This window comes from Mesoplodon densirostris, chromosome 19 (assembly GCF_025265405.1).
Source record: "Mesoplodon densirostris isolate mMesDen1 chromosome 19, mMesDen1 primary haplotype, whole genome shotgun sequence".
NCBI lineage: Eukaryota > Metazoa > Chordata > Mammalia > Artiodactyla > Ziphiidae > Mesoplodon > Mesoplodon densirostris.
In genome coordinates this window covers 62,398,897-62,414,136 of record NC_082679.1, presented here as the reverse complement: position 1 = coordinate 62,414,136, position 15,240 = coordinate 62,398,897, and the positions used below count along the sequence as shown (strand labels likewise).

Genomic DNA, 15,240 nt, shown 5'->3' with positions numbered 1-15,240 from the left:
CAGCCCTAAGTCCGGTCCCCGCACCTCCTGGGGAACCCCAGCGCTGCCGGGTCCACAAGAACCTCCATCTTCACCGGGAGAGTGGGAGCCTCTCGGCGACCCCACCTGGGCCAGCGCAAGGCTGGTTGAGGCCTCCTAATCCGCTCGGGGAGGCTGGCCCGGGGAGAGGTTGCCTTAGTGACCAGCGGAGGCTCCTCCCAGGGTGACTGCGGGTGGCCACGTCGCCTGGTAACCAGGCGGCAGCACCCCTTGAGCCAGGACCATGCAGCTGCACCCAGCCCTGTGTGGCTTCTCCCAGGCCTGTGGGACCCCGGGGGCCCTGTCCTTACTCCCCAGGACCAGGACGGCTGCTGTCTCCAGCCACAGTGAACATCGTTCTCTCCAGGTGAGCAGCCCCACGCTGGCCTGGGCTGGGAGGGAGGGGGTGGCCGGGTTTTCGGGGCCAGACGCACCAAGACTGATGGGGCCGCCTGGACTGCTGGGGGGGGCGGCGCAGTGGTAAGGATGCTCTCCCGCCCACAGCACGCCCACCTGGAGGTCTAGAGACCATGGAGGCTTCCAGAATCTGGCCTCTGCTTCTCCAGCATTTTTGCCCACAGCCCTGGTACGGTAGCTAAATTCACAGGGGCCACCCCAACTTCCCTCACTCATCTCTACCTGGGAAACCCCTCTTCATACCTCAAAACCCCATCAGGCATCACCCCCTCTGTGGAATCGTCCCCGAGCCCACTGCCTGCAGCCTGAATCTACCACTGCCTTCTCAACTTGCCCCTTACCCAGTTGTTTCCACACCTGGCTCCTCTGGGGCCCACAAACTCCAGGGTGCCCCTGGACCACCTGATGGATTTCTTTAAAAATGCAGCCCCCTGGACCTCGCTCACAGGGAGTCTGGCAGAGAGTGGGCTGGGATGCTGCAGGCTTAACTTGTATCCCAGGCAATTCTGATTGAGGGGGTCCAAGGACCCCATGTGGAGGGACAGGGACTGTGGCCAGTTGTGTGACCTGGAACAAGATGCTTCACCTCTCTGGTCTCCGTTTACCTTGTTTGCAGGGTAACACACACGATGCGCACTGCAAACTGTAAAGGGCTGCACCAGTTAGGGTTTGTTAGGAGGACAAAGGGCCCTCCTCTCAGCTTCCAGCTTTAGAGGTGTGATTAGAGGGATGCACAGGTTGGGGGCTTTGGTCCTACAGAGAGGGGATGGAGCAGTGACCACCTGGGTGGGACGAGAGGCAAGGACAGGGTGCAGTGGTGCGAGAGGGAGGCGACTGTCTGAGGCTGTGCCCCCTTTACTGTCTCGGGAAGATGAAATCCAGCGGGTCCTTCACTCACCCTGTATTTTTTCATGGAGCACCTGCGATGGGCAGGCCCCAGGCTAGCAGCACATAAAGATGAGTCAGCAAAAAAAAGAGAAAAAGATGAGTCAGCAAGCTCCCCGCAAGCCCGACCCAGAAAGATGCAGAGGGTGACAGAAAGCAAGCACAACAGGAAGTGACACGTGCTGATAAATGGCACGCCAGGAGGACAAACTCAAGGTTCAGGGCTGGGGGAGGGACCCACGGGCGGAGCCTGGGGTCTTTAGGGCGGTGAGAGTTCTCTGCGACACTGTGATGGTGGAGGCAGGGTACTGAGCACTTGTCAAAATCCACGGAATGCAGGACACCAAGAGGGAGCCCTCATGTAAACGAGGGGCTTCAGTTAATAAGAATGTGTCACTATTGGTTCACCTTTTGTCACAAAGGTCAGGCAGTACAGGGGAGCTGTTGATTGTAGGGAAACCCTGCGGGCCGGGGAGGGGGTACGTAGGAACCCTGTGCACTACCCACTCAGTTTCTCTGTAAACCTAAAACTGGTCCCCCCACCCTGCAAAAAAGTTTATTAATAAAGATTTACGATGTAGAGAAGGGAGAGAATTTCAACAGCTCGGGGAAAAGGTAGAATCTGGGGATTTCAGCAGCTCGGCATGGTTGGAATACAGACCAACTCTGCTGGGAAGATAAAGCCCCTCTAAAGGGCCCCAGGGTGGGAAAGGCCAGGTTAGGAGCCAAGCCCATGTTTGCACTCCTGCCCGGCCACGGACCAGCCCTGTAGACCCTGCTGGTCTCCCGCATCTGCCTTGACAGCCTGACCCGGGGACTTCGGGCATTATCCTGGGGACCGGACGCCTGGCCTGGATTTGCCACCTAGGAGGAGGGTGGTGGGGGGGTGACCCCTGCTTCGCTGTCGTGGCCTGGCTGGGCGTCCCTGCCCAGAACGGCTCCTCAGGCCCCCACCTCCCCAGGGACAGCAGGTGCGGGTGACAGAGGACACAGTGACCAACACTGAGAAGTACTTCGGCCAGTTCTGCTCGCTGCTGGCCGCCTACACCCGCAAGACAGCCCGGCTGCGTGACAAGGCCGACCAACTGGTCAGGCAGCTCATCGACGTCGCCAACACGGAGAACCTGGAGATGCGGGCCGCCCTGAGGAACTTCGCCGAGGACCTGGTCAAAGTGCAGGATTACCGGCAGGCCGAGGTGAGCGAGTGGCCCCAGCGGGCCCATTTCCCGGGGGGATCTGAGAGTCAGAGCTGGCCGGCAGGGTCCACAGTCAGCGGACGCATCTCCTCCAAAGGCGTCCCCAGAGTGAGGATGCTCCCATCACTCCCTCCCCAGGGTCACACCTCAGTTTACAGGACTGAGAGCCTGGAGGCTTGTGGAGGGCAAGGAGGCTGCAGGGAGTTAGGGAAAGAATTAAAAATAAAAGTCCCCATGTGGCGTCTATACAACGGAATACTACTCAGTCATAAACAAGAAGGAAAGAATGCCATCTGCAGCAACATGGACGGACCTAGAGATTATCATACAAGTGAAGTAAGTCAGACAGAGAAAGACAAACACCATATGATATCGCTTCCATGTGGAATCTAACATATGACACAAATGAACTACGAAACAGAAACAGACTCACACACATAGAGAACAGACTTGTGGTTGCCAAGGGGGAGGGAGTATTGGAGAGGGAAGGGTTAGGAGTTTGGGATCGAAAAAACAATAAAATAAAAATAAAACAAAACTCCAGCCAGCCCAGAAAAATCCTCTCTGCGATGGTAGAAAAGAATGGAACAGCTTTTCTATTGAATAAGCGTTAAACCAGAAGGTAGACTGAATAAGTGATGGCAAAGACAGAGAAACCTCACTCCCCGAGAGGACAGGGAAGGGGACAGCACCCTTTGTCACACAGGACTTCCTAATTCCACCTGGCGATTGGGTGGCCACCTGGGCTGGCTAATCATCTTTATCCAAAGAAAACGAAAACCTCATCTCTCTCTGACAAGCAGGTAGGTACAGCTGGGAGCCAGGCACCAAGCAAACTCAGCCTGGAGACACTGTCCTCCCAAAGTTTACAGTTCAGAGATGACTGGGCTTCCCTGGTTGTAAAACCAGCCAGAGGCTTCTTTAGCTTTTAAAAGCTTTATATCCATCTCAAAGGGACAGAGAAAGGATTTACAACTGCATGTTTTCTCAAAGGAATACTGCACAGAAACGGAAGGGATAAGTCCCTTTCCCTTTCGGCACTTGGGAAAATAATTTCTTCTTTAGGTTTGCGTTTACAAGAGCCATAAGCCGTGATGGAGGAGGAGGAGGGGGCTGGGTGGGGACTCCGGCTCCCCTGACCCATCGGGCAAACCAGACTCTCAGGGGACCCCATCCTCCAGGCACCAGCCTCACCTGGGAACCTGTTAGAAAAATGCAGATTCTTGGGCTGCACCCTGGACCTGCTGAGTCAGAACCTCTGGGGTGCTGCCTGGGGATCAGGGTTTTAAGAAGCCCTTGGGGGACTCCTACACCTGTTCTACTGTGACACCCACAGAGTAAGCGCTTAACCCGCACTAGCTTTAACTGGGACCATTGTTACCAGTACTGATATTGTTTATCCTCGTGTCTAGTGTTAGGCTTGGCACACAGGCACTGACTCAGGGGCGTGAGGTGTCCCCCTCGCTGACCCTGCCATGTCCCTGGGGGCTGCACAGAGCAGTCAGCTCTGAATTCCCTGCTAGTCCGTGTTCCAGGTGGATCTGTCAGCATCCCTGGTGAGATCTAAGGCAGTCTGGAGAAATGAAAGAGCGCTGGGTCCCATCCAGTTGCTAAAAAACCGTGGGCGGGTACACTCCTTATACCCACTGTACAGGCCAGGAAACAGGGCTCAGCCAGATGAAATGTGTCGCCCGTGCTCGCAACCCCAAGGTGGGAGGAGGACCCACCGTGCAGCTCCGGACATGCAGATGGCGCTCTGTAAATGCAGGCCAGGGGCCGTGCAGCCCCCCAGCATCTCCCTGGCTCCACCCGCTCTGACTGTGTATGTCCGCGTGCCCCCAGGTCGAGAGGCTGGAGACCAAGGTGGTCAAGCCCCTGAAGCTCTACGGGGTGCAGATAAGGCAGACCCAGGTGAGCAAGGGCACGGCACTGCGGCGTGGGCCACGCAGGGTGCTGGGACTCCAGGCAACCACCCTCCTCCTTCCATAGGCTGAGATCAAGAAATTCAAACACGTCCGGAACAACGAGCTCAAACAACTGGAAAAGCTGGAGAAACTGAGGCAGAAGTCCCCTTCAGAGAGACAGACCATCGTATCCTTCCCGAGGCAGGGGCTGGGGGGCGGTGCAGCCGGGGCCGTACATCACCGTGCCCCCTCCATGGGGGCTGCTGGCTAACCTGAATCCCTAACAGCACCTGTTTCAGTCCCAGGTGAGCATCACAAGTCTGTCTGGGGACGGCAGGCTCGCACGCAGGTAACGAATGGTCTCACAAAACGGCGAGGTGAGCTTGACCTGGGTGGGTGTGTGCAGGGCCCTGGGCTTAGGACAGGAGAGTCAGAGGCTCTGGGAGAGCCAGCCATCGGCTGGGGCTCAGGAGACCTGGGTTCCATCCCATCAGCGATGCTACTCAGAGAGTCAGAGAGACACTCCCCTCCACAGCCTGCTTCCTTGTCAGGGTTGCTCACAGAAGGTGGGTACTTCTAGGTGGGGAAACTGAGAAAAGTGACTTGCCCAAGGTCACACAGAGAGCTAAGGGGCAACCCCCAACTCAGCTCTGCAGGCGTCTGGCTCTGAAATCCAGCTTCGTCACGTGCCAGGCGTGCTCTGGAGTCAGGCCATATAGATGCCGAACAAAGTAACCAATAAGTTAATTACCTAAAAGCGTTCCACATGCGGGAATTAATTATCAGCTAATGTGGAGTACCTGTCATAGCAGTAGTTCAGCTGAGCCCACTCTCATTCTTGCAACAATCCTGCAAAGCAGGCCTTACACCTGTCCCCTGTTTGCAGGCAAGCACACTGAGGCTCAGAGGGGTTCAGTGAGTTGCCTGAGGTCACACAGCTAACAAGAGGGTCTGTCCAAGCAGCAGCTGCCCCTTTCGCTGTGGTCCCACTCGGCCATTCCTTCCACAACCAAATTGGCAAGAGACTCCCACGACGCAGGACAGCTGGCCCAAGGGTGGGGCAAAGGGCCAGAGAATGATCCAGAATGGAGCCCCCATGACACTTTGTATCTCTGGGGCCAGGCGGAGACCAGCGTGCAGAGGGCCTTGGTGGATGCCAGCCGCACCTCCCACCAGCTGGAGGAGACGGTGGATGCCTTCCAGGAACAGAAGCTGAAGGACCTCCGGGTAGGGGTGGTCGGTCCCCGGTCGGAAGTACTCTGGGCTGCCCCGTGGGTGAGCTCGGGTGTGTGTGCACCTGTGTCTGTGTGAGTGCACGTGTGTTCCCTGTGACAGAGTGTGTGTGTGTGAGCTTGTGCCTGCTCGGCTCTCAGAGCCCTGACTCCCAGGACAGTTCATCCTGGCTTCCTCCGGGCCGCGGCGGGTAGAGGCCGGCTGCTCCCCGGGCAGCTGTCTTGCTCAGCTGTCCTGCCCGGAAGCCAGCAGTGGCAGCCGTGCGCTCTCAGCACCCGGCCAAGCTCCCCACCTGCCAGGAGAACTGGGCAGAGTCTGTCCCCCCAGCCCCTGCCTTTCCTCACAGGATCCACAGGACCCTCCTCTTTTCCTCCGCACAGCCCCAGGGGCACAAATCCTTCCTCTCTCCACCCTGACACACCCAGAGCCCCGGGGCCCAGAACCCCAGCTCTTACAACAGGCCTCAGGGAGGCGGGGTCTTTAAGGGCAAGACGGTCACAGAGATCCCTGCACCCACTCTTGCCCCCCTGCCACTTTAATCCATTTTCCAAACTGCAGCCCCAAGCATCTCACAAAAGGCAGCTCTGATTTGTCACTCCTGGGCTTAACACCCTCCTGTGCTTCCCTCATTCCAAGGAGAAAGGCTGAAATCCTCCCCAAGGCTTCAAAGCCCCAGCCCCGCCCTGCAGCCTTCTCTGGGACACACCACTCCAAGCTCAGTGCACCAAGGTCTTTTATACCTCAGGGCCTTTGCACAGGCTGTGTCCTCTACCAGGAGGGCTCTGCCTTTACTCTGCATCGAGTTCACACCGGCTGTCCTTCAGAGAAACTCACCTGGACCCCCAGCCCTGGTCCGACCAACTGTTAACACTCTCTGCTCCGCTCCCTCTGGGGGCAGTTATCCCAGGGGGTGGAGTCATTGTATCTTTAATTCACTCGCGAATCTCACACATGTTGAATACACACCTACTATGTGCCAGGCGCTATGCCTGAGGCTGAGGACACCACAGCCAGCAAAGCAAGGCCCTGTCCTCACAGAGCTGACACCCTTGGGAGAGAGAGTTCACGCAGACCCCGTGATGGTGGAGAGCCGGGGAGAACTCACTGCTCCACGCCACCTCCTATACTGCACGTCGAAGCCACAGAGCAGACCCCCTGCCTGCCACGTCCCCTCCTGGGTCCTGGGCACCAGGTCTAGGGCCTGGCACTCGGTGGGTACTCAGTAAATATTGGGAAAATGAATGAACGAAGCAAGTGAAACAGTGGTAATTACTGCTCACGCACCCACGTTGCAGGCAGAACCTAAAACCCCCAGCTGACCGTTATCAAGCACCTGATGTTTTCGAGGCCGGCGAGAGTCTGCTCTGTCGGCGGCCAACAGAAGCGTGCAGTTTAACACCGGCATCCTTTAAAATCGGGGGAATTCATTTGTAAGAGACGCTTATCCAAACCTCCAAATGTTAAAAGAGATAAAAGCCCAAACTTGAAATAATCATTACCGCTATATCAGTTTTAGGTCACGGTTCTAATGAAATATCTACAAAATAACTCTCTGGCTCCTCTAAAAAGAATGTAAGCCGTGCTTTCAAGCAGCGGTTCACTCACCTGAGCGTGCGTCAGAAATGCCCTGGCGGACTCCTTAAAACGCAGACGGTGGGCCCACCCTGGCGTCCCATCCAATGGGCCTGGGTGGGCCGAAGAATTGGCATCTCTGACAAGCTCCCAGGTGAGGCTGGTGTTGATGAGGGGCCCGCAGGTCCAGAGCCGCGGCACTCAACGAATCTCTCGTAGGGCTTTGTGAACCGGGACCACTCCCGTCCTTCCCGTGCAGACGAATAAACTGAGGCTTGAGAGGAGACGTCATTTACCCGGGGCCACAGGCCGGCAAAGGGCAGGACGAGGCCTGTTGTTGTCACCAGCACTGCCTCCCGGGGGCAGGACGGGAGGAGGCAGGAGGCAGGGATTTCGAGCACAGTCCTTGGCCTCCTCGCCCCTTCCTTCTCCCAGGTAGCCTAGCGGCTTCCTCTGGCCCGCCTCTTCCAGGTGCTCCCCATGTGACCGGAAGAGGTGTGTTTCCAGACTGCAGGCTCCTCCCCCAACAGCAAGCCTGTGTTCTGCTGGGGCCTGCCACGTTGTAGGAGCTTGTGCTGAGCCCAGCACACAGTGGGAGGTTGTGCTGGGCCCTACACACAGTGGGAGGTTGTGCTGGGCCCTACGCATAGTGGGAGCTTGTGCTGGGCCCTAGGCACAGTGGGAGCTTGTGCCGGGCCCAGCACGTAGGAGGGGACTGACACACAATAGGAGCCTGTGCTGGACTTGACACACAACAGGAGTTTCCCCTCAGGTCTGGCACACAGTAGGAGCTTGTGCTGGGCCCAGCACACAGTAGAAGCCCCCACTGGAGCTGGACACGCAGTAGGAGCTCTGTGAGAGCTTACTGAGCCAAGCTGAACCATCTGATCAAGAGAAGCCAACGTTTCCATCACTAATAATGTTTTGACAAGCTGGCTTATCAGGTTGTGGGGCTTCTGGGCCAGTAGCATCCCCTCCCCCTCCCATAAGACCCACTTCCAGCCCGTGGGTGACAGAGGCTGAAAGTTTGTAGCCATCAACCTGACCTCAGAATGAGAGAAGTGCAAGCTGAGTGGAGGAGCCCAGGTTGACAGAGCTGAGAAAAGGATGCCCCTCAGAAAGTCCACAAGCCCTCACACATTTCTGGAACAATCTCTGTGCAAGGCAGCTTTTGAACTATGGGAATGCATTATCTGTTCAACAAAAATAAATTAATTAGAAATAATATATTGAAATTCCACACCTAGGACCTGCCCCGCAAGGACAACTAAGCCCCCGCCCACACACACACACACACACGCCCAATTGGTCCATGTCGAGATGACCCCAGGACAGTCCTTCTGACAGTGTTACTTATGTGATCTGGGCGTCTCTCCCCATAGAAAAAGTTTTTGGACTTTGTGACCATTGAGATGGTCTTCCATGCCAAAGCGGTGGAGGTGTATTCCAGTGCCTTCCAGACCCTGGAGAGCTACGACCTGGAGAGGGATCTGGAGGTGGGTCACAGACATCCCATCTCCTACGTGGGGGGTGGGGCTGAATTGGAGGTTGTTTTTGTCTTTTTTTTTTTTTTTTTTTTGAAGCCTAGTTGATTTACAATGCTGTGCTAATCTCTTCTGTACAGTAAAGTGACTTAGTTTTACACGTACGACATTCTTTTTTTATTTTTATTTTTTTTAATTTTATTTTATTATTATTTTTTTTTCTTTTTGCGGTATGCGGGCCTCTCACTGCTGTGGCCTCTCCCGTTGCGGAGCACAGGCTCCGGACGCGCAGGCCCAGCGGCCATGGCTCACGGGCCCAGCCGCTCCGCGGCATATGGGATCCTCCCAGACCGGGGCACGAACCCGTATCCCCTGCATCGGCAGGCGGACTCCCAACCACTGTGCCACCAGGGAGGCCCACGACATTCTTTTTTTAAAATATTCTTTTCCATTATGGTTTATCCCAGGAGATCCAATATAGTTCCCTGTGCTCTACAGTAGGACCTTGTTGTTTATCCATTCTATATGTAATAGTTTGCCTCCACCGACCCCAAACTCCCAGTCCATCCCTCTCCCTCCCACCCTCCCCCTTGGCAACCACAAGTCTGATGTCTCTGTGAGTCTCTGTTTTGTAGATAGGTTCATTTGTGCCATATTTTAGATTCCACATATAAGTGATATCATATGGTATTTGTCTTTCTCTGTCTTGACTTACTTCACTTAGTATGATACTCTCTAGTTGCATCCATGTTGCTGCAAATGGCATTATTTTGTTTTTTTTTTTATGGCTGAGTTGTTGGTTTTGTCTTGAAAGAAGCAGTTTTTGTTGGCAACATTCTGCAGTTTCTCGAGCTTTGAAGGCTCATTGTAATGAACTCTTTTAAATATCTGCCCCTGGGCACCGAACCAGAGGTGGGGAATTTCCCCAACACTGTCTCTCTGGACCATCAACGTACATCGTCATCACCTGGGTGCTTAAAAACAAATGAATCAACAACAAAAAGCATCTCCAGGCTGATGCCTGCTGTACTTCGGAGGTAGACAAAGTGCTTATTACCCTCACCTGATGTGATTAGGATCTAGAAAAACCCATCTGAGTTATCTATAATGTGCTGTGTCACACCTCGGTGGTCCTTTACTGGGATTATCTTTTGTGGCTCTAGGGTTGGTGGGTTCAGCTGGGCTGTCCTCACTCTGTTCTTTCAGCCAATCCGTAGCTGGGGCCGGAGCTGTTTCCAAGGCTTCCTCGCCCGTGTGTGGTAGATGATGGCTGTCATCTGGGTCCAGGATGGGCCACGTGATTCGCAGAGTTCAGGGCAAAATGAAGACGTGGGCCCTTTGTTCAATAAGTATTAAGAATTCCAAGATGGCAGAGTCCTTCTGAGCTGGGGGCCCTGGGCGACTGCATGAACTGTACCCCAGTGAGGCCCATCCTGTCTGGGTCTGCAGTGGGGTCTGCAGCCTGAATAACTGCTCACGGCCTCTCCATGGGGTGTGGACGTCCTCACACCATGGCAGCTGGTCCAAGAGTGAGCATCAGAGAATTACACTGTGTCACCTTCTGTGACCTAACCTCCGAAGAAACTGAGCACCCTGTGTGCCACATTCTGTTCCTTAGAAGTGCATCATTAAGGCCATATTCAAGGGGAGGAGAATTATAGTCCAGCTCCTGATGGGAGAAGTGTCAAAGAATTTGTGGATGAGCTTTAAAACCGTCATAGGAGGGTCAATGAAGGTTGGCTGGGCTCTGGTGCATTCACTCAACTCTACTTTACTTTGGTTGGAGGGAAGTGTGATCTCTAATCTTCCTGCATGACTGTGGACATGTTACCTTGCCTCTGAGCCTCAGTTTTCCCATCTGTAAAATGGGATGACAATGCCCACTTACCGCTCTGCAGTAGATCATATGGAATAAGAAACAGGAGACTCCTAGGCGGACCTGGTGTAGGTGGGGGTACCTGCAGTTACCTGTGCACTGGCCTTCTTGTCCCACGTCTTTCTTTCCCGGTGGCACCCCTTTCTTTGTTTTCTGACCAGATCCAACCCTCCTGTCAGGATTTTAGAGCCAAGATGCGTGGAGTTTATGGGGGTTATGACGCTCGGCTGCTCACGGACACCACCCTGTCCCCAGCTGTCCCGTGGTTTCTCGCCCAGGTGAGCACTGGGGGTGGGGTGTAACACCTGTGACAAAGTGAAGAGACCAGAGACCAGAGGCCGGCTGAGAACTCGGGTCTGAGAAGGGAGTGCTGCTTGGGGAGTGGGAGGGTGGCCCTGAATCTGACCTGGACCTGCCTGAAGCAGACTCAGGGAACCACAGTGTGGTGAGGGGCATCTCATGCTTTCTGAATAATTCTCTTGAAAGGCAGCGGAGGAAGTATGGTCCCCAGCCAGACTGCCTGGGTCCAAACCCACTGCTCCCAAGCTGTGTGACCTGGGAAATTTCCTTAACCTCTCTGTGCCTTAGATTCCACCTGCAAAGTGGGGCCAATGATAGTAACCCCCTCAAAGGGCTGTGGTATTAGGCGAACACATCTACTTGAAACATTTAGGAAACAGTGCTTGTCACTGTCATTATTATTATTGCTGTTGTTGCTGTGATGATGATGATTTTGTTATTGTCGTTGTTATATATATTTTTTATTTAGAGCACCCAGAGCACCAGATGGAGCCAGAGAAAAGAGGCAGCCAGTGAGGACAACTCTGTCGAGGAGGACCCTGTGGAGGACCTCAGGGGACAGGGGAAGGGGCTCCATCAGTAGGACGAGAACTCCCCAGTCAGGAAAAAGGGGCTGAGGCTGGATGCTCAGAGGCTCTGCCGTGTGCAAGTCCCGTGTCCTCTGAGTCCCGCTTTCCTCATCTGTCTGGCAGGAATCATATCACTCAGCTCACAGGCTGCTCTGGGGATCAAGGTGCCCAGAAGGACACCTGGTACATAGCAGGTGTTCAATAAACGTGCGTGCATCTCACCCTGACTCCTGCTGGGTCTCATTTCCCGTCTTATGACTGGGCTTCGGGGTGTTTAAGCCTGTGTTAACGTGTGTTACCGAACCAAACTCGGGTCCATTTGCCTGCGTGCAGTAAAGCCAATTTACTGACACCGGGTTGTAGTGAAGGAACGGGCAGGATTTATTGCAGGCGCCAAGCAAAGAGTCCAGGCAGCTGGTGTTCAAAAGGTCCCAACTTCCCGATGACTTTCAGGAAAGGTTTTTAAAGACAGGGTGAGGGAGGGAGACTGTGGGGCGCGTTATCAGTTCTTGGACATTTTTCTTTTATTCTTTTTTTGTTTTTTCCAGTTGCACCATGCGACTTGTGGGATCTTAGTTACCCAGTCAGGGATCAAACCCGGGCCCCCTGTAGTTGAAGCGCAGAGTCCTAACCACTGGACCACCAGGGAAGTCCCTTGTGGACATTCTTCTGATTGGCTGGTGGTGAGGTAACTGGGCAGCATCCAGTTAACTTCTTCCACCTGTGGGGTTTCTGTACCTGCAAAACAGCTCAAAGGACATGGCGCAGAGTATTACCCATAGTCCTTGAGGAGGAACTAAAAGTCCTTGGCTTTGTTTAATGACTGAACTCTTATTATTTTGTCTTGCTTGACTATTTTCCTTAGCTTCTGCATTTTCTCATTTCTCTGATTAAATTTATTCTTTGGAACTCGGGGAAGGCCTAGGAGGCTCAAGTTTTTCTACAAACAAGAGGCAGGTGGAGAACATTGGGTGGGTCTGTCCCGGGAAAGCCCCACAGAGTCCTTATTGGTTGCAGGTGAATCATCTCCCAGGGCTGCCCTAACAAAGCACCACACACTGGGGGCTTCAAACCACAGAAATCTATTCTCCCTCAGGCTGGACTCCAAGACCAGGGTGCTGGCAGGACTGGTTCCTTCTGGGGTCTCTGAGGAGAATCTCCGGGTGGTTCCCAGGCCATCCTAGGTGTTCCTTGGCTTGTAGACACATCACCCTGATCTCCGCCTTCATCTTCACATGGCGTTTCCCTGTGTGTGTCTCTGTGTCCAAATTTCCCCTTTTTATAAGGACACCAGTCACGGGATCAGGGGTCCACCCCATTCATCCTAACTAAATATATCTGCAAAGACTCTCTTTCCAAATAAGCTCACATTGTGAGTACTGGGAGTTAGGACTTCAACACATGAGTTTTGGGGACGCAATTCACCCAAACCATAGTGACGTGATGTGCGGGAATGACCTTGGGACCAGGGACACATCACAGAAGTGGAGGAGGGGTGGGGGTCCGCAGGCTCGGCCGCCTGCCCGCCTGGGCCCCCTGGGTGTGCACATTTGGGGAGCAAACTCCTGACGGTGGCTGGGGGCATCTGAGCTCTGGGTCACTCGGCTCTCAGCACACCTCCTGCTGCCTCCTAGAGACCTCTGCCAGGGAGAGGACGTCCTGCAGCCGTTCAGGATAAACGCTATGCTCTGGAGCCAGCTAGCCCCTGATTTCAGTCCCCACTGCGGGTGGGTACCATGATTTCCTCATCAGCAAAGTGGTAAACAAAACCTTCCTCGAGGGTGTGGCGAAAAGGGAACCCTCCTACACTGTTGGAGGGAATGTATTAGAAACTGGTGTAGCCACTACGGAAAACAGTATGGAGGTTCTTTAAAAAATAGTATTTCTGTATAATCCAGCAATCCCACTCCTGGGCATATATCCGGAGAAAACTAATTCAAGAAGATACATGCACCCCAATGTTCTTTGCACACTATTTACAATAGCCAAGGTACGGAAGCAACCTAAATGTCCATTGACAGATGAATGGATAAAGATGTGGTACCTATATACAATGGAATACTACTCAGCCATAAAAAAGAATGAAATAATGTCATTTGCAGCAGCATGGATGGAACTAGAGATTATCACACTAAGTGAAGTAAGTCAGACAGAGAGACAAATATCATATGATATCACTTACGTGTGGAATCTAAAATACACAAATGAACTTATCTACGAAACAGAAATAGACTCACAGACATAGAAAACAAACTTATGGTTTGTTTAACCAAAGGGTTAAAGGGGGTGGCATAAATTAGGAGTATGGGATTAACAGATACACACTGCCATATATAAAATAGATAAACAAGGTCCTACTATATAGCACAGGGGTATCTTGTAATAACATATAATGGAAAAAATATGAAAAAGAATATGGATATGTATAACTGAATCACCTTGCTGTACACCAGAAGCTAACACAACATTGTAAGTTAGCTATATTTCAATAAAAAATTAAATTAAATTAAAAAAAAACCCAAACCTTTCTCATGGGATCATTGCAGGATTAATGTCTTTGCCACAGTGACTTATATTTCCCAAATTCCAGCTCCAAGGCACCTCCTCAGGGAAGTCCACCCTGATTCAACCAGGAAGGACACTCACTCCAAAAATAACTAAAACATTCTATATTTCCTATATAATAATTTATAAAATAACCTTATCATAGATTGTATTATATATCATCACATTTTACAGTATATATTTTGTTATATATATATATATATATATATATTTTTTTTTTTTTTTTTTTTTTTTTGCGGTATGCGGGCCTCTCACTGTTGTGGCCTCTCCCGTCGCGGAGCACAGGCTCCGGATGCGCAGGCCCAGCGGCCATGGCTCACGGGCCCAGCCGCTCCGCGGCATATGGGATCCTCCCAGACCGGGGCACGAACCCGTATCCCCTGCATCGGCAGGCGGACTCTCAACCACTGCGCCACCAGGGAGGCCCTATTTTGTTATATTTTTATACTCTAAGCATATATATGTGTGCACATGCACACACAGACAGACACACACAAATGTACCTTTTTTTAACCTCAGTTGTGTCTGAACCCCACTGATAGTTTCTGAAGGAAAAGGACCTTGCTTCTTCATCTTCTGGTCCTGGAGCCTGGTGGCACCTGGCACATAGTAGGGGCTCATTAAAGGTAAGTGGACGGCACAAGGGGCCTCTCTCCTCCCTCTCTGGCCCCAGCACCCCGAAGAGACCAATTGTTCCCAATTCCAGGGTTGGACATTGGCCAGGAGCTTCCCTGTCTCTCTCTCTGTGCATGGTCGCTTGGGAGTAGGGACAAAATTCCTAGCTCCTCTCTTTGGGGCCCAGGAGGTGGGAGGTGGGGTGAGCAGGGGTGAAAGGAGCATAACTTTTGGGGTCTCTTGCTTTCAGAGTCCCAGGCATTGAGGGCAAACCCACACCACTGGTTCCCAGTGCAACTTGCGCAGGATCTGAGTACAGGAGAAAAGAGAGCACCTGCGGTCATTTCCTGTGACATTAAAAGATGACTTCGTGAGTGAGAGGCTTGTTCCAAATATGGAAAGAGGGAAGATGCTTCTTTAGGGGAGCAGGGGCGTTTGTGGCACTGTGCAGGGGAGGTGGCTGCAGACAGAGGTGCTCGGCACGAATTTAAAGGACAAGAGCGTTACATGATCAGGGTGCCCTGGAAGTCTCAGTACAGTTTTAAGCATCAATAAAGTCAGAAGTAGAAAGGTTACAATTTACAAAGAAACACCATTTGAATGCTT

The 15,240-nt window shown here is 52.9% G+C and overlaps 1 protein-coding gene across 1 annotated transcript; it reads left to right on the top strand.

Annotated features, from left to right (window-relative positions):
• Nucleotides 1–262: 262 nt before the first annotated feature.
• Nucleotides 263–11,645, top strand: CIBAR2 (CBY1 interacting BAR domain containing 2). The gene is given in 9 exon segments (XM_060083190.1): nt 263–385; nt 2,283–2,516; nt 4,359–4,427; nt 4,506–4,607; nt 4,720–4,725; nt 5,543–5,647; nt 8,608–8,721; nt 10,765–10,863; nt 11,355–11,645. Coding segments are annotated over 9 exon segments (1,143 nt in total).
• The last annotated feature ends 3,595 nt before the right edge of the window (nt 11,646–15,240 follow it).